Source organism: Brienomyrus brachyistius, chromosome 4, assembly GCF_023856365.1.
Source record: "Brienomyrus brachyistius isolate T26 chromosome 4, BBRACH_0.4, whole genome shotgun sequence".
Classification (NCBI taxonomy): Eukaryota; Metazoa; Chordata; class Actinopteri; order Osteoglossiformes; family Mormyridae; genus Brienomyrus; species Brienomyrus brachyistius.
Genome location: NC_064536.1, coordinates 40755274 through 40778521, shown reverse-complemented (window position 1 = coordinate 40778521; position 23248 = coordinate 40755274). Strand labels below are relative to the sequence as shown.

The 23248-nt window shown below is 51.8% G+C and overlaps 1 protein-coding gene across 8 annotated transcripts in view; it reads right to left on the bottom strand.

Annotated features, from left to right (window-relative positions):
• Positions 1-19944: 19944 nt before the first annotated feature.
• The window catches only part of LOC125739748 (uncharacterized), a 248467-nt gene continuing 245163 nt past the window's right edge, over positions 19945-23248 (bottom strand). For 2 of the 8 annotated variants that reach the window (XM_049010220.1, XM_049010219.1), the window contains exons 2-5: positions 22836-22957; positions 22637-22707; positions 22006-22296; positions 20031-21203 (exon numbers count right to left, since the gene is read on the bottom strand). In XM_049010220.1, the coding sequence (XP_048866177.1) occupies positions 20280-21158 (879 nt within the window). In that variant the 5' untranslated portion in view covers positions 21159-21203; positions 22006-22296; positions 22637-22707; positions 22836-22957 and the 3' untranslated portion in view covers positions 20031-20279. The other 6 variants (XM_049010216.1, XM_049010217.1, XR_007397278.1 and 3 more) reach the window with 5 other exon arrangements.

Here is a 23248-nt window from a genome sequence, read left to right as displayed (position 1 = left end):
AAGCTAAGAGGCCTCAAACATTGCTGAAATCATAGTCTAAAGCATCCAACAATTTGTCATCCTCTCCTGCCATCTGTAGCCAGACCCAGTCAATATCGGACACTAATAAATATTTTCTCGAAATAAAAGACTCCTCGGACTCCTTTTTAAGAAAGTGATATTTAGAGAATTTTGTGCCTAGAAGCCCAGCAAAAATAAAATAATACAATCTCTGGAGGGCAATTTTTTCCGCCATCAGATCACTCGAGGAAGGCGTGAGGTACGAGGCTGTGAACAGAGCTGCGTGGCATGAGCTGGAAGCCCACGAGCTGAGCTGCGTGGCGTGAGCAATGAGGCTCTGAGCTGAGCCGCGTGGCGCGAGCGAGGAGGCCGCAGGCTGAGCTGCGTGTCGCGAGCTAGGAAGCCGTGAGCTGAGAGGCCACGAGCTGAGCCGCGTTCCGCAAGCTGGGATGCCCCAAGCTGAGCCGCGTCCTGTGAGCTAGGAGGCAGCGAGCTGAGCCATGACCGATGAGCTAGGAAGCCGTGGTCTGAGCCGTGTCCCGCAAGCTAAGAGGCCTCAAACATTGCTGAAATCATAGTCTAAAGCATCCAACAATTTGTCATCCTCTCCTGCCATCTGTAGCCAGACCCAGTCAATATCGGACACTAATAAATATTTTCTCGAAATAAAAGACTCCTCGGACTCCTTTTTAAGAAAGCGATATTTAGAGAATTTTGTGCCTAGAAACCCAGCTAAAATAAAATAATACAATCTCTGGAGGGCAATTTTTTCCGGCATCAGATCACTCGAGGAAGGCGTGAGGTAGGAGGCTGTGAACAGCGCTGCGTGGCATGAGCTGGAAGACCACGAGCCGAGCCGCGTGGCGTGAGCAATGAGGCTCTGAGCTGAGCCGCGTGGCGCGAGCGAGGAGGCCGCAGGCTGAGCTGCGTGTCGCGAGCTAGGAAGCCGTGAGCTGAGAGGCCACGAGCTGAGCCGCGTTCCGCAAGCTGGGATGCCCCAAGCTGAGCCGCGTCCTGTGAGCTAGGAGGCAGCGAGCTGAGCCATGACCGATGAGCTAGGAAGCCGTGGTCTGAGCCGTGTCCCGCAAGCTAAGAGGCCTCAAACATTGCTGAAATCGTAGTCTAAAGCATCCAACAATTTGTCATCCTCGCCTGCCATCTGTAGCCAGACCCAGTCAATATCGGACACTAATAAATAATTTCTCGAAATAAAAGACTCCTCGGACTCCTTTTTAAGAAAGCGATATTTAGAGAATTTTGTTCCGAGAAACCCAGCTAAAATAAAATAATACAATCTCTGGAGGGCAATTTTTTCCGCCATCAGATCACTCGAGGAAGGCGTGAGGTAGGAGGCTGTGAACAGAGCTGCGTGGCATGAGCTGGAAGACCACGAGCTGAGCCGCGTGGCGTGAGCAATGAGGCTCTGAGCTGAGCCGCGTGGCGCGAGCGAGGAGGCCGCAGGCTGAGCTGCGTGTCGCGAGCTAGGAAGCCGTGAGCTGAGAGGCCACGAGCTGAGCCGCGTTCCGCAAGCTGGGATGCCCCAAGCTGAGCCGCGTCCTGTGAGCTAGGAGGCAGCGAGCTGAGCCATGACTGATGAGCTAGGAAGCCGTGGTCTGAGCCGTGTCCCGCAAGCTGAGGCCTCAAACATTGCTGAAATCGTAGTCTAAAGCATCCAACAATTTGTCATCCTCTCCTGCCATCTGTAGCCAGACCCAGTCAATATCGGACACTAATAAATATTTTCTCGAAATAAAAGACTCCTCGGACTCCTTTTTAAGAAAGCGATATTTAGAGAATTTTGTTCCGAGAAACCCAGCTAAAATAAAATAATGCAATCTCTGGAGGGCAATTTTTTCCGCCATCAGATCACTCGAGGAAGGCGTGAGATAGGAGGCTGTGAACAGAGCTGCGTGGCATGAGCTGGAAGACCACGAGCTGAGCCGCGTGGCGTGAGCAATGAGGCTCTGAGCTGAGCCGCGTGGCGCGAGCGAGGAGGCCGCAGGCTGAGCTGCGTGTCGCGAGCTAGGAAGCCGTGAGCTGAGAGGCCACGAGCTGAGCCGCGTTCCGCAAGCTGGGATGCCCCAAGCTGAGCCGCGTCCTGTGAGCTAGGAGGCAGCGAGCTGAGCCATGACCGATGAGCTAGGAAGCCGTGGTCTGAGCCGTGTCCCGCAAGCTGAAGCCTCAAACATTGCTGAAATCGTAGTCTAAAGCATCCAACAATTTGTCATCCTCTCCTGCCATCTGTAGCCAGACCCAGTGAATATCGGACACTACTAAATATTTTCTCGAAATAAGACTCCTCGGACTCCTTTTTAAGAAAGCGATATTTAGAGAATTTTGTGCCTAGAAACCCAGCTAAAATAAAATAATACAATCTCTGGAGGGCAATTTTTTCCGGCATCAGATCACTCGAGGAAGGCGTGAGGTAGGAGGCTGTGAACAGCGCTGCGTGGCATGAGCTGGAAGACCACGAGCTGAGCCGCGTGGCGTGAGCAATGAGGCTCTAAGCTGAGCCGCGTGGCGCGAGCGAGGAGGCCGCAGGCTGAGCTGCGTGTCGCGAGCTAGGAAGCAGTGAGCTGAGAGGCCACGAGCTGAGCCGCGTTCCGCAAGCTAGGATGCCCCAAGCTGAGCTGCGTCCTGTGAGCTAGGAGGCAGCGAGCTGAGCCATGACCGATGAGCTAGGAAGCCGTGGTCTGAGCCGTGTCCCGCAAGCTAAGAGGCCTCAAACATTGCTGAAATCATAGTCTAAAGCATCCAACAATTTGTCATCCTCTCCTGCCATCTGTAGCCAGACCCAGTCAATATCGGACACTAATAAATATTTTCTCGAAATAAAAGACTCCTCGGACTCCTTTTTAAGAAAGCGATATTTAGAGAATTTTGTTCCGAGAAACCCAGCTAAAATAAAATAATACAATCTCTGGAGGGCAATTTTTTCCGCCATCAGATCACTCGAGGAAGGCGTGAGGTAGGAGGCTGTGAACAGAGCTGCGTGCATGAGCTGGAAGACCACGAACTGAGCCGCATGGCGTGAGCAATGAGGCTCTGAGCTGAGCCGCGTGGCGCGAGCGAGGAGGCCGCAGGCTGAGCTGCGTGTCGCGAGCTAGGAAGCCGTGAGCTGAGAGGCCACGAGCTGAGCCGCGTTCCGCAAGCTGGGATGCCCCAAGCTGAGCCGCGTCCTGTGAGCTAGGAGGCAGCGAGCTGAGCCATGACCGATGAGCTAGGAAGCCGTGGTCTGAGCCATGTCCCGCAAGCTAAGAGGCCTCAAACATTGCTGAAATCGTAGTCTAAAGCATCCAACAATTTGTCATCCTCTCCTGCCATCTGTAGCCAGACCCAGTCAATATCGGACACTAATAAATATTTTCTCGAAATAAAAGACTCCTCGGACTCCTTTTTAAGAAAGCCATATTTAGAGAATTTTGTGCCTAGAAGCCCAGCTAAAATAAAATAATACAATCTCTGGAGGGCAATTTTTTCCGCCATCAGATCACTCGAGGAAGGCGTGAGGTACGAGGCTGTGAACAGAGCTGCGTGGCATGAGCTGGAAGACCACGAGCTGAGCCGCGTGGCGTGAGCAATGAGGCTCTGAGCTGAGCCGCGTGTCGCGAGCGAGGAGGCCGCAGGCTGAGCTGCGTGTCGCGAGCTAGGAAGCTGTGAGCTGAGAGGCCACGAGCTGAGCCGCGTTCTGCAAGCTGGGATGCCCCAAGCTGAGCCGCGTCCTGTGAGCTAGGAGGCAGCGAGCTGAGCCATGACCGATGAGCTAGGAAGCCGTGGTCTGAGCCGTGTCCCGCAAGCTGAGGCCTCAAACATTGCTGAAATCGTAGTCTAAAGCATCCAACAATTTGTCATCCTCTCCTGCCATCTGTAGCCAGACCCAGTCAATATCAGACACTAATAAATATTTTCTCGAAATAAAAGACTCCTCGGACTCCTTTTTAAGAAAGCGATATTTAGAGAATTTTGTGCCTAGAAGCCCAGCTAAAATAAAAAAATACAATCTCTGAAGGGCAATTTTTTCCGCCATCAGATCACTCGAGGAAGGCGTGAGGTACGAGGCTGTGAACAGAGCTGCGTGGCATGAGCTGGAAGACCACGAGCTGAGCCGCGTGGCGTGAGCAATGAGGCTCTGAGCTGAGCCGCGTGGGGCGAGCGAGGAGGCCGCAGGCTGAGCTGCGTGTCGCGAGCTAGGAAGCCATGAGCTGAGAGGCCACGAGCTGAGCCGCGTTCCGCAAGCTGGGATGCCCCAAGCTGAGCCGCGTCCTGTGAGCTAGGAGGCAGCGAGCTGAGCCATGACCGATGAGCTAGGAAGCCGTGGTCTGAGCCGTGTCCCGCAAGCTGAGGCCTCAAACATTGCTGAAATCGTAGTCTAAAGCATCCAACAATTTGTCATCCTCTCCTGCCATCTGTAGCCAGACCCAGTGAATATCGGACACTACTAAATATTTTCTCGAAATAAAAGACTCCTCGGACTCCTTTTTAAGAAAGCGATATTTAGAGAATTTTGTGCCTAGAAACCCAGCTAAAATAAAATAATACAATCTCTGGAGGGCAATTTTTTCCGGCATCAGATCACTCGAGGAAGGCGTGAGGTAGGAGGCTGTGAACAGCGCTGCGTGGCGTGAGCAATGAGGCTCTGAGCTGAGCCGCGTGGCGCGAGCGAGGAGGCCGCAGGCTGAGCTGCGTGTCGCGAGCTAGGAAGCCGTGAGCTGAGAGGCCACGAGCTGAGCCGCGTTCTGCAAGCTGGGATGCCCCAAGCTGAGCCGCGTCCTGTGAGCTAGGAGGCAGCGAGCTGAGCCATGACCGATGAGCTAGGAAGCCGTGGTCTGAGCCGTGTCCCGCAAGCTGAGGCCTCAAACATTGCTGAAATCGTAGTCTAAAGCATCCAACAATTTGTCATCCTCTCCTGCCATCTGTAGCCAGACCCAGTCAATATCAGACACTAATAAATATTTTCTCGAAATAAAAGACTCCTCGGACTCCATTTTAAGAAAGCGATATTTAGAGAATTTTGTTCCGAGAAACCCAGCTAAAATAAAATAATACAATCTCTGGAGGGCAATTTTTTCCGCCATCAGATCACTCGAGGAAGGCGTGAGGTAGGAGGCTGTGAACAGAGCTGCGTGCATGAGCTGGAAGACCACGAACTGAGCCGCGTGGCGTGAGCAATGAGGCTCTGAGCTGAGCCGCGTGGCGCGAGCGAGGAGGCCGCAGGCTGAGCTGCATGTCGCGAGCTAGGAAGCAGTGAGCTGAGAGGCCACGAGCTGAGCCGCGTTCCGCAAGCTAGGATGCCCCAAGCTGAGCCGCGTCCTGTGAGCTAGGACGCAGCGAGCTGAGCCATGACCGATGAGCTAGGAAGCCGTGGTCTGAGCCGTGTCCCGCAAGCTGAGGCCTCAAACATTGCTGAAATCGTAGTCTAAAGCATCCAACAATTTGTCATCCTCTCCTGCCATCTGTAGCCAGACCCAGTGAATATCGGACACTACTAAATATTTTCTCGAAATAAAAGACTCCTCGGACTCCTTTTTAAGAAAGCAATATTTAGAGAATTTTGTTCCGAGAAACCCAGCTAAAATAAAATAATGCAATCTCTGAAGGGCAATTGTTTCCGCCATCAGATCACTCGAGGAAGGCGTGAGATAGGAGGCTGTGAACAGAGCTGCGTGGCATGAGCTGGAAGACCACGAGCTGAGCCGCGTGGCGTGAGCAATGAGGCTCTGAGCTGAGCCGCGAGCGAGGAGGCCGCAGGCTGAGCTGCGTGTCGCGAGCTAGGAAGCCGTGAGCTGAGAGGCCACGAGCTGAGCCGCGTTCCGCAAGCTGGGATGCCCCAAGCTGAGCCGCGTCCTGTGAGCTAGGAGGCAGCGAGCTGAGCCATGACCGATGAGCTAGGAAGCCGTGGTCTGAGCCATGTCCCGCAAGCTGAGGCCTCAAACATTGCTGAAATCGTAGTCTAAAGCATCCAACAATTTGTCATCCTCTCCTGCCATCTGTAGCCAGACCCAGTCAATATCGGGCACTAATAAATATTTTCTCGAAATAAAAAACTCCTCGGACTCCTTTTTAAGAAAGCGATATTTAGAGAATTTTGTTCCGAGAAACCCAGCTAAAATAAAATAATACAATCTCTGGAGGGCAATTTTTTCCGCCATCAGATCACTCGAGGAAGGCGTGAGGTAGGAGGCTGTGAACAGAGCTGCGTGGCATGAGCTGGAAAACCACGAGCTGAGCCGCGTGGCGTGAGCAATGAGGCTCTGAGCTGAGCCGCGTGGCGCGAGCGAGGAGGCCGCAGGCTGAGCTGCGTGTCGCGAGCTTGGAAGCTGTGAGCTGAGAGGCCACGAGCTGAGCCGCGTTCCGCAAGCTGGGATGCCCCAAGCTGAGCCGCGTCCTGTGAGCTAGGAGGCAGCGAGCTGAGCCATGACCGATGAGCTAGGAAGCCGTAGTCTGAGCCGTGTCCCGCAAGCTGAGGCCTCAAACATTGCCGAAATCGTAGTCTAAAGCATCCAACAATTTGTCATCCTCTCCTGCCATCTGTAGCCAGACCCAGTCAATATCGGACACTAATAAATATTTTCTCGAAATAAAAGACTCCTCGGACTCCTTTTTAAGAAAGCGATATTTAGAGAATATTGTTCCGAGAAACCCAGCTAAAATAAAATAATGCAATCTCTGGAGGGCAATTGTTTCCGCCATCAGATCACTCGAGGAAGGCATGAGATAGGAGGCTGTGAACTGAGCTGCGTGGCATGAGCTGGAAGACCACGAGCTGAGCCGCGTGGCGTGAGCAATGAGGCTCTGAGCTGAGCCGCGTGGCGCGAGCGAGGAGGCCGCAGGCTGAGCTGCGTGTCGCGAGCTAGGAAGCCGTGAGCTGAGAGGCCACGAGCTGAGCCGCGTTCCGCAAGCTGGGATGCCCCAAGCTGAGCCGCGTCCTGTGAGCTAGGAGGCAGCGAGCTGAGCCATGACCGATGAGCTAGGAAGCCGTGGTCTGAGCCATGTCCCGCAAGCTGAGGCCTCAAACATTGCTGAAATCGTAGTCTAAAGCATCCAACAATTTGTCATCCTCTCCTGCCATCTGTAGCCAGACCCAGTCAATATCGGACACTAATAAATATTTTCTCGAAATAAAAGACTCCTCGGACTCCTTTTTAAGAAAGCGATATTTAGAGAATTTTGTGCCTAGAAGCCCAGCTAAAATAAAAAAATACAATCTCTGGAGGGCAATTTTTTCCGCCATCAGATCACTCGAGGAAGGCGTGAGGTAGGAGGCTGTGAACAGAGCTGCGTGGCATGAGCTGGAAGACCACGAGCTGAGCCGTGTGGCGTGAGCAATGAGGCTCTGAGCTGAGCCGCGTAACGCGAGCGAGGAGGCCGCAGGCTGAGCTGCGTGTCGCGAGCTAGGAAGCCGTGAGCTGAGAGGCCACGAGCTGAGCCGCGTTCCGCAAGCTGGGATGCCCCAAGCTGAGCCGCGTCCTGTGAGCTAGGAGGCAGCGAGCTGAGCCATGACCAATGAGCTAGGAAGCCGTGGTCTGAGCCGTGTCCCGCAAGCTAAGAGGCCTCAAACATTGCTGAAATCGTAGTCTAAAGCATCCAACAATTTGTCATCCTCTCCTGCCATCTGTAGCCAGACCCAGTCAATATCGGACGCTAATAAATATTTTCTCGAAATAAAAGACTCCTCGGACTGCTTTTTAAGAAAGCGATATTTAGAGAATTTTGTTCCGAGAAACCCAGCTAAAATAAAATAATACAATCTCTGGAGGGCAATTTTTTCCGCCATCAGATCACTCGAGGAAGGCGTGAGGTACGAGGCTGTGAACAGAGCTGCGTGGCATGAGCTGGAAGACCACGAGCTGAGCCGCGTGGCGTGAGCAATGAGGCTCTGAGCTGAGCCGCGTGTCGCGAGCGAGGAGGCCGCAGGCTGAGCTGCGGGTCGCGAGCTAGGAAGCCGTGAGCTGAGAGGCCACGAGCTGAGCCGCGTTCTGCAAGCTGGGATGCCCCAAGCTGAGCCGCGTCCTGTGAGCTAGGAGGCAGCGAGCTGAGCCATGACCGATGAGCTAGGAAGCCGTGGTCTGAGCCGTGTCCCGCAAGCTGAGGCCTCAAACATTGCTGAAATCGTAGTCTAAAGCATCCAACAATTTGTCATCCTCTCCTGCCATCTGTAGCCAGACCCAGTCAATATCGGACACTAATAAATATTTTCTCGAAATAAAAAACTCCTCGGACTCCTTTTTAAGAAAGCGATATTTAGAGAATTTTGTTCCGAGAAACCCAGCTAAAATAAAATAATACAATCTCTGGAGGGCAATTTTTTCCGCCATCAGATCACTCGAGGAAGGCGTGAGGTAGGAGGCTGTGAACAGAGCTGCGTGGCATGAGCTGGAAGACCACGAGCTGAGCCGTGTGGCGTGAGCAATGAGGCTCTGAGCTGAGCCGCGTGGCGCGAGCGAGGAGGCCGCAGGCTGAGCTGCGTTTCGCGAGCTAGGAAGCCGTGAGCTGAGAGGCCACGAGCTGAGCCGCGTTCCGCAAGCTGGGATGCCCCAAGCTGAGCCGCGTCCTGTGAGCTAGGAGGCAGCGAGCTGAGCCATGACCGATGAGCTAGGAAGCCGTGGTCTGAGCCGTGTCCCGCAAGCTAAGAGGCCTCAAACATTGCTGAAATCGTAGTCTAAAGCATCCAACAATTTGTCATCCTCTCCTGCCATCTGTAGCCAGACCCAGTCAATATCGGACACTAATAAATATTTTCTCGAAATAAAAGACTCCTCGGACTCCTTTTTAAGAAAGCGATATTTAGAGAATTTTGTTCCGAGAAACCCAGCTAAAATAAAATAATACAATCTCTGGAGGGCAATTTTTTCCGCCATCAGATCACTCGAGGAAGGCGTGAGGTAGGAGGCTGTGAACAGAGCTGCGTGGCATGAGCTGGAAGACCACGAGCTGAGCCGCGTGGCGTGAGCAATGTGGCTCTGAGCTGAGCCGCGTGGCGCGAGCGAGGAGGCCGCAGGCTGAGCTGCGTGTCGCGAGCTAGGAAGCCGTGAGCTGAGAGGCCACGAGCTGAGCCGCGTTCCGCAAGCTGGGATGCCCCAAGCTGAGCCGCGTCCTGTGAGCTAGGAGGCAGCGAGCTGAGCCATGACCGATGAGCTAGGAAGCCGTGGTCTGAGCCGTGTCCCGCAAGCTGAGGCCTCAAACATTGCCGAAATCGTAGTCTAAAGCATCCAACAATTTGTCATCCTCTCCTGCCATCTGTAGCCAGACCCAGTCAATATCGGACACTAATAAATATTTTCTCGAAATAAAAGACTCCTCGGACTCCTTTTTAAGAAAGCGATATTTAGAGAATTTTGTTCCGAGAAACCCAGCTAAAATAAAATAATGCAATCTCTGGAGGGCAATTGTTTCCGCCATCAGATCACTCGAGGAAGGCGTGAGATAGGAGGCTGTGAACAGAGCTGCGTGGCATGAGCTGGAAGACCACGAGCTGAGCCGCGTGGCGTGAGCAATGAGGCTCTGAGCTGAGCCGCGAGCGAGGAGGCCGCAGGCTGAGCTGCGTGTCGCGAGCTAGGAAGCCGTGAGCTGAGAGGCCACGAGCTGAGCCGCGTTCCGCAAGCTGGGATGCCCCAAGCTGAGCCGCGTCCTGTGAGCTAGGAGGCAGCGAGCTGAGCCATGACCGATGAGCTAGGAAGCCGTGGTCTGAGCCATGTCCCGCAAGCTGAGGCCTCAAACATTGCTGAAATCGTAGTCTAAAGCATCCAACAATTTGTCATCCTCTCCTGCCATCTGTAGCCAGACCCAGTCAATATCGGACACTAATAAATATTTTCTCGAAATAAAAAACTCCTCGGACTCCTTTTTAAGAAAGCGATATTTAGAGAATTTTGTTCCGAGAAACCCAGCTAAAATAAAATAATACAATCTCTGGAGGGCAATTTTTTCCGCCATCAGATCACTCGAGGAAGGCGTGAGGTAGGAGGCTGTGAACAGAGCTGCGTGGCATGAGCTGGAAGACCACGAGCTGAGCCGTGTGGCGTGAGCAATGAGGCTCTGAGCTGAGCCGCGTGGCGCGAGCGAGGAGGCCGCAGGCTGAGCTGCGTGTCGCGAGCTAGGAAGCCGTGAGCTGAGAGGCCACGAGCTGAGCCGCGTTCCGCAAGCTGGGATGCCCCAAGCTGAGCCGCGTCCTGTGAGCTAGGAGGCAGCGAGCTGAGCCATGACCGATGAGCTAGGAAGCCGTGCTCTGAGCCGTGTCCCGCAAGCTAAGAGGCCTCAAACATTGCTGAAATCGTAGTCTAAAGCATCCAACAATTTGTCATCCTCTCCTGCCATCTGTAGCCAGACCCAGTGAATATCGGACACTAATAAATATTTTCTCGAAATAAAACACTCCTCGGACTCCTTTTTAAGAAAGCGATATTTAGAGAATTTTGTTCCGAGAAACCCAGCTAAAATAAAATAATACAATCTCTGGAGGGCAATTTTTTCCGCCATCAGATCACTCGAGGAAGGCGTGAGGTAGGAGGCTGTGAACAGAGCTGCGTGGCATGAGCTGGAAAACCACGAGCTGAGCCGCGTGGCGTGAGCAATAAGGCTCTGAGCTGAGCAGCGTGGCGCGAGCGAGGAGGCCGCAGGCTGAGCTGCGTGTCGCGAGCTAGGAAGCTGTGAGCTGAGAGGCCACGAGCTGAGCCGCGTTCCGCAAGCTGGGATGCCCCAAGCTGAGCCGCGTCCTGTGAGCTAGGAGGCAGCGAGCTGAGCCATGACCGATGAGCTAGGAAGCCGTAGTCTGAGCCGTGTCCCGCAAGCTGAGGCCTCAAACATTGCCGAAATCGTAGTCTAAAGCATCCAACAATTTGTCATCCTCTCCTGCCATCTGTAGCCAGACCCAGTCAATATCGGACACTAATAAATATTTTCTCGAAATAAAAGACTCCTCGGACTCCTTTTTAAGAAAGCGATATTTAGAGAATATTGTTCCGAGAAACCCAGCTAAAATAAAATAATGCAATCTCTGGAGGGCAATTGTTTCCGCCATCAGATCACTCGAGGAAGGCGTGAGATAGGAGGCTGTGAACAGAGCTGCGTGGCATGAGCTGGAAGACCACGAGCTGAGCCGCGTGGCGTGAGCAATGAGGCTCTGAGCTGAGCCGCGTGGCGCGAGCGAGGAGGCCGCAGGCTGAGCTGCGTGTCGCGAGCTAGGAAGCCGTGAGCTGAGAGGCCACGAGCTGAGCCGCGTTCCGCAAGCTGGGATGCCCCAAGCTGAGCCGCGTCCTGTGAGCTAGGAGGCAGCGAGCTGAGCCATGACCGATGAGCTAGGAAGCCGTGGTCTGAGCCATGTCCCGCAAGCTGAGGCCTCAAACATTGCTGAAATCGTAGTCTAAAGCATCCAACAATTTGTCATCCTCTCCTGCCATCTGTAGCCAGACCCAGTCAATATCGGACACTAATAAATATTTTCTCGAAATAAAAGACTCCTCGGACTCCTTTTTAAGAAAGCGATATTTAGAGAATTTTGTGCCTAGAAGCCCAGCTAAAATAAAAAAATACAATCTCTGGAGGGCAATTTTTTCCGCCATCAGATCACTCGAGGAAGGCGTGAGGTACGAGGCTGTGAACAGAGCTGCGTGGCATGAGCTGGAAGACCACGAGCTGAGCCGCGTGGCGTGAGCAATGAGGCTCTGAGCTGAGCCGCGTGGCGCGAGCGAGGAGGCCGCAGGCTGAGCTGCGTGTCGCGAGCTAGGAAGCCGTGAGCTGAGAGGCCACGAGCTGAGCCGCGTTCCGCAAGCTGGGATGCCCTAAGCTGAGCCGCGTCCTGTGAGCTAGGAGGCAGCGAGCTGAGCCATGACCGATGAGCTAGGAAGCCGTGGTCTGAGCCATGTCCCGCAAGCTGAGGCCACAAACATTGCTGAAATCGTAGTCTAAAGCATCCAACAATTTGTCATCCTCTCCTGCCATCTGTAGCCAGACCCAGTCAATATCGGACACTAATAAATATTTTCTCGAAATAAAAGACTCCTCGGACTCCTTTTTAAGAAAGCGATATTTAGAGAATTTTGTTCCGAGAAACCCAGCTAAAATAAAATAATACAATCTCTGGAGGGCAATTTTTTCCGGCATCAGATCACTCGAGGAAGGCGTGAGGTAGGAGGCTGTGAACAGCGCTGCGTGGCATGAGCTGGAAGACCACGAGCTGAGCCGCGTGGCATGAGCAATAAGGCTCTGAGCTGAGCCGCGTGGCGCGAGCGAGGAGGCCGCAGGCTGAGCTGCATGTCGCGAGCTAGGAAGCCGTGAGCTGAGAGGCCACGAGCTGAGCCGCGTTCCGCAAGCTAGGATGCCCCAAGCTGAGCCGCGTCCTGTGAGCTAGGAGGCAGCGAGCTGAGCCATGACCGATGAGCTAGGAAGCCGTGGTCTGAGCCGTGTCCCGCAAGCTAAGAGGCCTCAAACATTGCTGAAATCATAGTCTAACGCATCCAACAATTTGTCATCCTCTCCTGCCATCTGTAGCCAGACCCAGTCAATATCGGACACTAATAAATATTTTCTCGAAATAAAAGACTCCTCGGACTCCTTTTTAAGAAAGCGATATTTAGAGAATTTTGTGCCTAGAAGCCCAGCTAAAATAAAATAATACAATCTCTGGAGGGCAATTTTTTCCGCCATCAGATCACTCGAGGAAGGCGTGAGGTAGGAGGCTGTGAACAGAGCTGCGTGGCATGAGCTGGAAGACCACGAGCTGAGCCGCGTGGCGTGAGCAATGAGGCTCTGAGCTGAGCCGCGTGGCGCGAGCGAGGAGGCCGCAGGCTGAGCTGCGTGTCGCGAGCTAGGAAGCCGTGAGCTGAGAGGCCACGAGCTGAGCCGCGTTCCGCAAGCTGGGATGCCCCAAGCTGAGCCGCGTCCTGTGAGCTAGGAGGCAGCGAGCTGAGCCATGACCGATGAGCTAGGAAGCCGTGGTCTGAGCCGTGTCCCGCAAGCTAAGAGGCCTCAAACATTGCTGAAATCGTAGTCTAAAGCATCCAACAATTTGTCATCCTCTCCTGCCATCTGTAGCCAGACCCAGTACTGAATAACAAGGGGAGAATCGATACCCGGTACTGAATAACAAGGGGAGTACGACACCCTGTACTGAATAACAAGGGGAGTACGACACCCGGTACTGAATAACAAGGGGAGTACGACACCCGGTACTGAATAACAAGGGGAGAATCGACACCCGGTACTGAATAACAAGGGGAGTACGACACCCGGTACTGAATAACAAGTGGAGAACCAACACCCGGTACTGAATAACAAGGGGAGTACGACACCCGGTACTGAATAACAAGGGGAGATCCGACACCCGGTACTGAATAACAAGGGGAGTACGACACCCGGTACTGAATAACAAGGGGAGAATCGACACCCGGTACTGAATAACAAGGGGAGAATCGACACCCGGTACTGAATAACAAGGGGAGTACGACACCCGGTACTGAATAACAAGGGGAGTACGACACCCGGTACTGAATAACAAGGGGAGACCACCAAGCAGACCAAGACATTGAGAGAGCAGCAAAGAACAAAAAGACTTGCTTGTCGGGGTAGAACACGCTCTTTATTTGCAGTCTTTAGCAGGAAAATAAGAAGCACCCAACAAGCATCAGACCTAACACAGTATGAAAACACAGGAAGGTCAGACGCTGGACCGTCAGGTACGCAAACGGTGGGTGTCGCGTTTTAAGGAAGACACGAGACAGGTCCCCTTAATATTCCCCAAACGTAACGTATTTCTTGTGCGAGTACATAACCTCTACTCCCCCCCCCCCCCCCAGAAAACAAAATCAATCATGATAATTCAGCAAACTGCACTCACCCAGTTGTTTGGGATGCCCTAAAATGTTTCAGATAAACAATATATTAACACAATTTGGCATGGAAAAGCACAATAGTACTTAGCGTACCCAGCACATTAAATGAACTGCACAGAGAGCCAGGTGCAAGGTCAACATATCAGAATTCAGTCAAAGTTCCTTGGGTAACCTGGGCGAGACTGGATGCGAGCTGATCTTCGAGGGGACTCCAATGTAGACTCGAATGGATGTGCGGCTGGGCATTGAGTGTGCTGCACTATGGGTTCAGATGTGAGCACACCTCGTTCCATAGGTAAGTTCTAATCACCTTCTGATGAAGGGGAGCCAGCATGAACATGAGTGCTGGCCATTTCCGGAGCTGCCACCTTGCGGAGGCGGCCAGCGTGCCATCGAGACCCATCAGAAAGAGAAAAGGTAGCTGGCCCTAGCTTCCCCGCCACCTGAATAGGAGGGGACCAGAATGAGACCAGCTTGTGGTCACGATGAGCGCGGCGGATTCTGACCCAATCCGAAACGGCAATAGTGGGGTTCCTCGTCCCCCAAGACCGATGAAACCGCAGCTTCATCTTGTGCTGCTGGGCGGACACCCTGTGGCAGCATGTAGGGGGAGGGGCCACTGGCCTTGAGTCGATCCAGTGGAAGCTGCAGTTCGCAGCCCAACATAAGTGACGCTGGCGAGCAGCCTGTTGTGCTGTGCTTGGTGGCCCTGTAATGGAGCAGTGTGTGAAGGAGCACCGCTGAAAGGGGTAACCTTCAGCTAAGTGGGCTCAGATGCCATACTTAAGGGTCTGATTGAGACGCTCCGCTCCGCCATCGGCCTGGGGGTGATATGAAGCTGTGCAGATGTGACGGATGCCTGGATCCGTCAGAAAGGCTTCGAACTCAGCAGACACAAATTGGGGCCCATTATCCATAGTAATAGCCAGAGGAACTTCCCATCGAGCAAAGAGGGCGTCTAAAAAGTCAGTGAGTACCCGTGCCGTGACAGTGCCAGTGGAGACCACCTCAGGCCACTTAGAGTGGAGATCATACACCACAAGGAGGAACCGCTGCTGTTGTGGAACTCCATGTAGTTCCCCACAGATATCCAGTTGGAGATGTTCCCAAGGATGGGCCAAACCGGAGGCTGCAGAGGGGGTGGTGCAGGTTGGCCCATTTTCCTGCTCATAAGGCAGGCTGCACAATCCCTAACTAGATTTTCTATGTCCCTATCAATGCCGGGCCACCACACTAGGTCCCTACAACGTGGTTTGACATGTACAATGCCCAAATGGCCTTCATGTGCCATGCTAAGAACACGGGCCTGAAGGCTGCTTGGCACCACTGTGACAGCTCCACGAGCTACGCAGTGCTCATTCCAACATGAAAGCTCATCCCTGACCCTGTGGTAAGGGGTCACCTCAGCAGAGACTTCAGTCGGCCAGCCTGTGCGAATGTATGTACGAAGCTGAGGAAGGACTGGGTCTGGTTCTGAGGCCAGCCGGAGTTCATCAAAGGAGACAGCTGCCTTCAGTGGTGTGTGCATCATCTGGCTGAGGTCTGGTTCCTGAGAGATGGAGTCAGGTGCTGCAGGATACTGGGTGTAGTGGGACAGCAGGTCTGCCACAACGTTATCACAACCTGGGGTAAAACAGGATGATATTGTACTGCTGCAGTTGCTCAGACCACCGGTCATTGTGGTTTGCATCCTGTACTAGCTGTTGCAAGCAAGGCTGTCAGGGCCTAGTGGTCAGTGCGCAGTGTAAATGCCCTGCCATAAAGATACATGTGCCACCGCTCACAGGCCCAGACACAGGCTAGAGCCTCACGTTCGCCCACGGAATATTTTCGTTCGGTGGGGGTGAGAGCACGGGAGGCAGAGCCAATGGGCCAGTCCACTCCATCCTGCAGCTGTGACAGTACAGCTCCAACTGCCACAGCTGAGGCATCACAGGTGACAGAGGTGGGGCATGAGAGGGAACAGTTTGCCAGGATAGGAGGTGATGTGAGATGGGACTTTCGGAGCTGGAAAGCCTCAAAGCAGGCTGGCATCCAAATGCATCTTTCTGCAGCAGCTGATGTAATGGAGCTGTGGTAGCAGAGTAGTGAGGCAAAAAACACAGGTAATAAGCTGTCATGCCCAGGAAAGAGACAACCTGGTTAGCATTCGTGGGTCCAGAAATACGCTGAATGGCCTCAATATTAGGTTGAAGTGGAATGAGGCCCTCAGCCGTGAGGCAGAATCCATGGACCATGATGTCATCGAGGTAGATAATCACCCCAGGTATGCCAGTGAAGATGGTAGTCATAATCTTCTGGAAGCAGCTGGGGGCAGAGCTAAGCCCAAATGAGACCCATGTGCACTGAAACACTCCAGCATGTGTCACAAAAGCCGTGAGATTCTGGCTGTCAGGCTGGAGAGGGATCTGCAGATAGCTCCGACGAAGGCCCAGTTTTGTGAAGACCATCGAGCCATGAAAGTGGGAAGTGACTTCTACTATGGAAGGGAGGGGGTACTTGTCAGGGACGACGGCCTTGTTTACAGCCCGGAGGTCGACACAGAGACACAGACTCCTGCATTTCTACTTAGCTATCACCAGATTTGAGATCCACTGAGAAGCATCAACTAGCTCAATAATGTCTGCCTCCAGCAGGTGGCGCAGCTCAGCAGTAACACCATCATGAAGGGCCAGGGGACTCAACATGGGAGCTGAAGTACTGAAGTTATAGATGGGAAGAGTGGGGATTGGTGATTAAATGTAGAGAGACAGCCGGCCCCAGTAACACGGCGTCATGATATGGTAAGCTCGGACTGGGAAAACAGGCGAAGGACAAAAAGGGATTTAATAGGGAGCCGGATCGGCATACGGAACAAAAATCACCATAACAATACAATGACAGAACTAGGGAAACATTCTCTGACCTGGACATAAATACACAAAACTAATGAAGACACTTCGAAACAGCTGGTAAACACGGGGATTCCACGGCATCCAGGAGGATCGGACGGGCGGGTCGACACATTGGAGAATGAGCCACAATTCCCACAGCGTCGTCGTTGTTGCTTTCGCGGTGTATAATGCACGTCTGAACCAACTTCAGATAGTCCTGACGAAGGTGGCTGTGATGCAGATACTTATTGTGCAGGGAGCGAGGTGACAGCAGGGTAAGGTAATTTAGACGTAAACTCCGCTGCTGTTTCAATTTGAAATGCGACTTGTATAGCGCTAGCGAGGTCATGTGCTGCCATCAACAGTCGCTCTCTAATTTTAGGGTCGTTAGAGTGTTCAGCCAGCTGACCACGAATGAATTCATCCTGCATGCCACCAAATTTACAAAGACTGGCTAAACCACGCAGATTAGCCACGTACTGATGTACGGACTCACCCGGCTGCTGTCGCCTTCGGCGAAAAAGAATCTGCCACAGGATGACACTTTGTGGAGCTGCGAAGTGAGAACCCAGGAGCGAAACAGCGTCTTCATACATCTCCGCAGGTCCGAGCGTCCGAAAGATCTGCCGTCCTTCCGTGCCTAAGCAGTGAATAAGTATGGCTTTCTTCTGAGCGTCGCTGACTTCATGCTGTCCCAGGACATCCGAGTATGTCTGGAATGATTCCAGCCAGCGAGTCCAAGGGACAGGAGGTTCGCCGGGAAGTGCAAGAGAAGGTGAAGGTGGTGGAAGTGCAAGCTCTATTCTCGTCGCCAAAATGTCGCGTTTTAAGGAAGACCGAAGCTGTTCATTTATTTTTTCCAAAAAAATTGCTCTCCTCATCCCATATACTGTCCCCTTAATATTCCCCAGACGTGACGTGTTTTTTGTGCGTGTACATAAAAGTGAGTAATTTACATGATGCTAAAGACATGCGAGGGTCGTACAGGGTGCATACAAGACACGGGCAACCATATATGCCACGATCGGGAAAACAAGGGATTTATTAGGGGATGACACCATCGGGAACTCAAGGACCACCAGTAACATTAAGATGTTAATGACCCTGGGTAGCATTTGTGGGTTCGGAAATACGCTGAATGGGGAAACATACTCTGAGGCGGACTTAAATACACAGGACTAATTAGATGTAACAAAAAGCAGATGATAACACGAGGATTCAACATGAGGTAGGTGAGGGGGCGTGGCACACAAGAGGATCGGCACGATCGGAGCATGACAGATTTTCTTCCCATATGAAACATGAACTTACTGTCCTTCCTAGATTTTGGCTCCCAGCCACATTTTTCTCTACAAGGAAAAAAATAGAAAATTATTCTGCTGACACCATTGTCTCTGTCCTTAACCGACACAGATGACTTGCTTTGTAACAAACACATTCACTTTTAATCAGCATGTACATACATCTGAAAATATTATCAAGTCTAATTAATGAGTAAAACTATTTACTGAATAGGGGCAATAGTTTTCTTATTTCTATGACAACTGATTACCAGTCTGAGCTTGCTGGTAACCAATCAGTGAATCCCAGCCGGCCCTGGTTAGAATAACTAATTCAGGGAGGTTTTTATAAGCTCAGCTGGGTGGACACAGACTCAGGGGGTCAGAGGAAAGTCTGCAGGATCATGGAGGAAAGGGTTCGGGTTAGAAAGGCTCCTTCAGGGCTGCTGTCCTCTGATGTCCTGTTTGTACTATAGTGGATTTTAGCTCTGCACTGTTATTCCTTTTCCAAAGGGTTGTGACCACGTTTTATGTTTTAATTTCACTGCATAGACCTGTGTGTCTGAATGCTGCTGTCTGTGTCCCTGTCAAGCAATCTTTGGAAAAGGATAAAAGCATGAAGTTGCCACTCACTGTGTTTGTCCCGCACTTTCCATGTGATGATGATGACCAACAGCAGCACCAATAAGCTCAGTCCTACATACAGAGCCAGCTGGACCAAAGAGCTGAATAAGAGGGTGGATGTGTACAGTAAAGCCTTACATGCTTTATAGAAACACGGTACAGTCACATGTGTACTATTACACAGGACACATGTGAGGAACAGGAGACATTAACAAAGAGCATGAAAATAGCTAGAGATTATCACACAACATGTTACACTATTTTGTAAAAACAGGCCTGCAGTCGTTCCCCAGCAGCACAGGGCACAAGGCAAGGGCTCACCCTGGATGGGATGGGATCTCAAGTTTATTATTAAGAAAATAAAATAAAAAACAATATCTTTTTTTCTTAAAATTAAAATGACAGTTTCCCATCACTGTGTGATCAGGTAAATGCTGCTAGCAGGACCCCCACACTACTGTAAATGCTGCTGAATGCTTACCTCCGTTTTTCATTATTAATCCCCTCCTTCTTCATCATGTGCAGAGAAAAGGAGAGCAGTGGAAACAGGAGAAAGGATAGTTAATAAAAACAGTGTTCTGTTAGTCAATAAAGACTAAGAAAATGTCACTCTTGAAACTGAAATATAAATTATGAAAGATATTCTACAGAGAAAATGATTAGATGCAGAACAATGAATTAGTGTCATGACCAAAGTGTTAATATCCCAGGGCACTGATAGTGAACAGGTGAGATTAATTATTTTATGAAAATATTATAATATATTTATTGTAGCTTTAAACAAAATGTACTATTTTATATCGGTAAAACACAGCCATCCTGTTTTGGGGTGGGGATTTATGCGTATTGCACGTCTAGGCATGTCGGTCAGCTAATGTCCGCGACAGTGGGTAACGGGGCGTCAGCACAAGAGCTTTTGGAGTCGTGAGCGATAAGCCCATGAGAAGGAAGCAAACAATGAAACAAAATGGCCACCGGTTGACAAATTGTTGCAGGGTGACTGCAGAGTGACTGTAACATCTCGTTTAACCGCTGGTCCTGGATGTAAGAAGCAGACAGCCAGCAGTCCCATCCTGGCAGAAAGCACATTACCTCTATTTATTAATCTGTCTTATTTGTGAATAGTATAAAATAATATATTTCTAATTTAAATAAAAGTCGATCTCTAGCACCACAGCTCTGGGGCTCTGGCATAGGCCCGGACGCCCCGCTGCAGGCCTCGGGTGTTGGGTAAAGTATCTGTCACGATCGGGGTGGTGCAGGCAGGCAGCTGGGTACGATCGGGAAAGAACACGTGGGTAAGCAGGGGGCGTGGCACACATGAGGAGCCGAAGAGCAGGTCATGACAGAACCCCCCCCAAAGGCGCGCTTCACCGGGCGTGCCAGGGAGGAGGCGACAGACGGGACACGGGAACCGGGACCTGGAGCAAAAGAAACAGAACCATCAACGAGAGACGGGAAACAGGACCGATGCACAAAACAGGGCAAGAGACAGGACGCGAGACAGGAGCTGACAAAGGACAGGGAAGGCAGAAAGACAAAGCAGGAAAGGGGACATAGCAGGCGACCGACCAGGCACCGGAGGTGGGAGCGAGGCAGGGCGACGAGGCCGCGGAGGGGGACCCGCAGGCGACAGCCGACCCAGAGGGCCAGGACCCGCAGGTGCCAACCGAGCCCTAGCGCAGGCGAGGGAGGGCGAGCCAGGGGGCAGGGCGGGTGGGACCCCAGTCCGACGTCTGTGTCCCCTTCCCTTGCGGGACACAGACAAAACGGCCCTCGATCGGGGTCAAGGATGACGGGGCGAGGACAGAGCAGTCACTGGGGGCAAAGTCACTAGGGCAGGCAGTGGAAGGGGCGCCTGCCCGGGAGCTGCAGGTTGCTGCAGGGGGGGGCGCCTGCCCGGGAGCTGCAGGCTGTAGGAGCGGCAGAGAGGGCGCCTTGGGCGTGGGTGTGGTCTCCGCAGGCAGTGGCGGCTGCACGGGATCGGGGTCCGCAGGCAGCGGCAGCTGCACGGGAGTGGGGTCCGCAGGCAGCGGCGGCTGCTCGGACTGGCAAGCCGCAGGTGGAGGAAGCTGCGCAGACGTAGCGGACAGCGGTGATGGCTGCTCCGGCTGCGCAGGTTGCAGAGGCGGGAGCTGCGCTGACAGCGCAGGCAGAACTGGCAAGTCCTGGGAGGGGGAGACGGGTGCGATCCTCTTCGGGACCCGGGGCACTCGGGGGATCGAGTCCCTTACAGCCCTAAAACCTCCCCAATTTGCCAGTCGTTCGGGCCGGTAACTGTACCGGTCCAGGGGCGGTAGCTGCTCCGGGGGGATAGGGTCCAGCACAGGGAACGTGAAGGGCTCATCCTCCTCGTCGTCGTCGCTGGGAGCCCAGAGCCTCGCTAGGGAGTAGGCTCCCAGATAGAGCGGTTCTGGGTCAGAGCCCAGGACGAGCTCCTCTCTCTCGCCCTCCGCGAGAGGCCAGGTGTTGGCGAGGGAGCAGGCGCCCAGACTGATCGGCTCCTCCAGGTGCTTCCTTCTCCTCTGCTTCCTCCTTTTCTTACGGTCTGTCATTCTGTCACGATCGGGGTGGTGCAGGCAGGTGATCGTGCGGGTTAGCTGGTACGAAGCAGGCAAACAGGCAGGTAACCATCACCAATACTACAGCTAACAACAATGACAGACAAAGGACTCAGGTAAGACTGAAATACACAGGACTGATTGAAAATAATCAGACACAGCTGGGTACGATCGGTAAAGAACACGTGGGTAAGCAGGGGGCGTGGTACACATGAGGAGCCGACAAGCAGGTCATGACAGTATTAGTATCTGATGAGGTTATCAGAGCTGAATTACAGGATGTCTCTCTAAGAATTAAGGCTGATGTGTAAGTCAATATTCCAATACATTCATAGACACATAAAACTACAGCCATCCACCCATCTATCTTCTACCCCTTTCTCCTGGTCAGGGATGTGGGGCCTGGAGCCTATCCCAGGTAGGACAGGGCACAGGGATGGAGTATATCCTGGACAGGATGCCAGTCAGTCATAGGGTACATAGACACACACTCTCTATTAGAGACGCCATTTAGCCTGACTTCATGTCTTTGGACTGCGGGAGGAAACCCACACAGCACATGGAGAACATGCAAACTCCACACACACAGAGCAGAAGCCAGATTCAAACCCCTAAACATGGAGGTGTTAAGTAACAGCGCCGCCTACTGGACCACCGTGCCACTAGCATAGAAACTATAATCCCAATAAATTACCTTATTTCACAATATCTGAAAATAGGGGACTATCCCCACAAAGAAGCACAGACCCCCTTCATGAAGGAAACTGTAGGGTTAATTAGTTTTTATCTATTTATATTCAAGCATAAATGATTCACATGCAGATTTAAATGAATTACTTACGTTTAACAGTAATATGAACTGGGATCTGCAGGATTCCAGCAGCACACCAATACCAGCCAGTGTCCTTCCTCTCCAGCCCACTCATTGTCACACTGAAGACTTTATTTACTGTGTCATCCCTGATCAGGACAGGCCTCCCATCCAAACTCACTGATCTCTCTGATGCACAGGAGCCCCCAATCTTACACCACATCCTATGTCTTCTGTTGTTTCCATAGTAACACTGAACACTGACACTGTCTCCATCCACACCCGTCACCTCCTGTTTCTCCACTGACAGCCCTGGAGGACCTGAACACACAGATAAAACACTCAAAGATTTGCATAGCAATGAAATGTTTATGAATATCAGCCCATTACAACATGCATATGTAAATGTTTGTCAAATAAACTGACATTTCTTAACATATTACTTATCATATTTAACCCCATGTAGTCGTCCATTTAAACTGTCACTTGTTACTTCTTCCAAGTCTCGTTTATCACATTGAATGAAAATAAAATGCAGATTTTTATAATATTAAAGCATCTTTTCCTTTAATATTTCTGTTAATGTCCTTCCTTTCTGGCTAAATGACATGTTACATACTGTGCATTTCATTGGCTACAGTCTGCAGTACAGACATCTTACCATCAATGACTGACAGGTTAACCCGATCTCCAACATCTGAGGCTCCACTATGCTTCACACCACACCAGTACCTATCAGAGTCCTCAGCTGTCAGATTGTTGATGGTCACAGTGAAGACTCGCTGGTCAGGATCATCTCTGACTGACACTTTACCTTCCTGTGGAGAGTCAGTGTGTACTATGGGTGTACATGAACTTACATTAAACCCTCTGCACCAGTATTTCACATGAGTTTTATATCTGTCATCACAGAAACATGGGATGGTGACAGATCCTCCTCTCTGTACAGTCACCCATCCAACTGTGAACACACTGTCAGCACCTGCAGGGAGAACAACCAACTGAATTCACATTTTCCACATCGCAGTATCTCTAAGTAACTGTATAATGTTTGTATAATGCTTGGATTAGGGTCACATTCGTTTATTAGAACCACGGGGATGTTTAAAAGACAAAGACTGTCATTTTGTCACAAGAACAAGGGAGAGACACAGGAAAACAAAACAGGTGTCGGATCTTGGGAAGGGCTACAGCGGGATGTGGGATCGGGAATCTGAGTCTGGGAGTGTGTTCTAGGGTCTGAGAGGAAAATCAGGACCTTAAATCCCTAGTA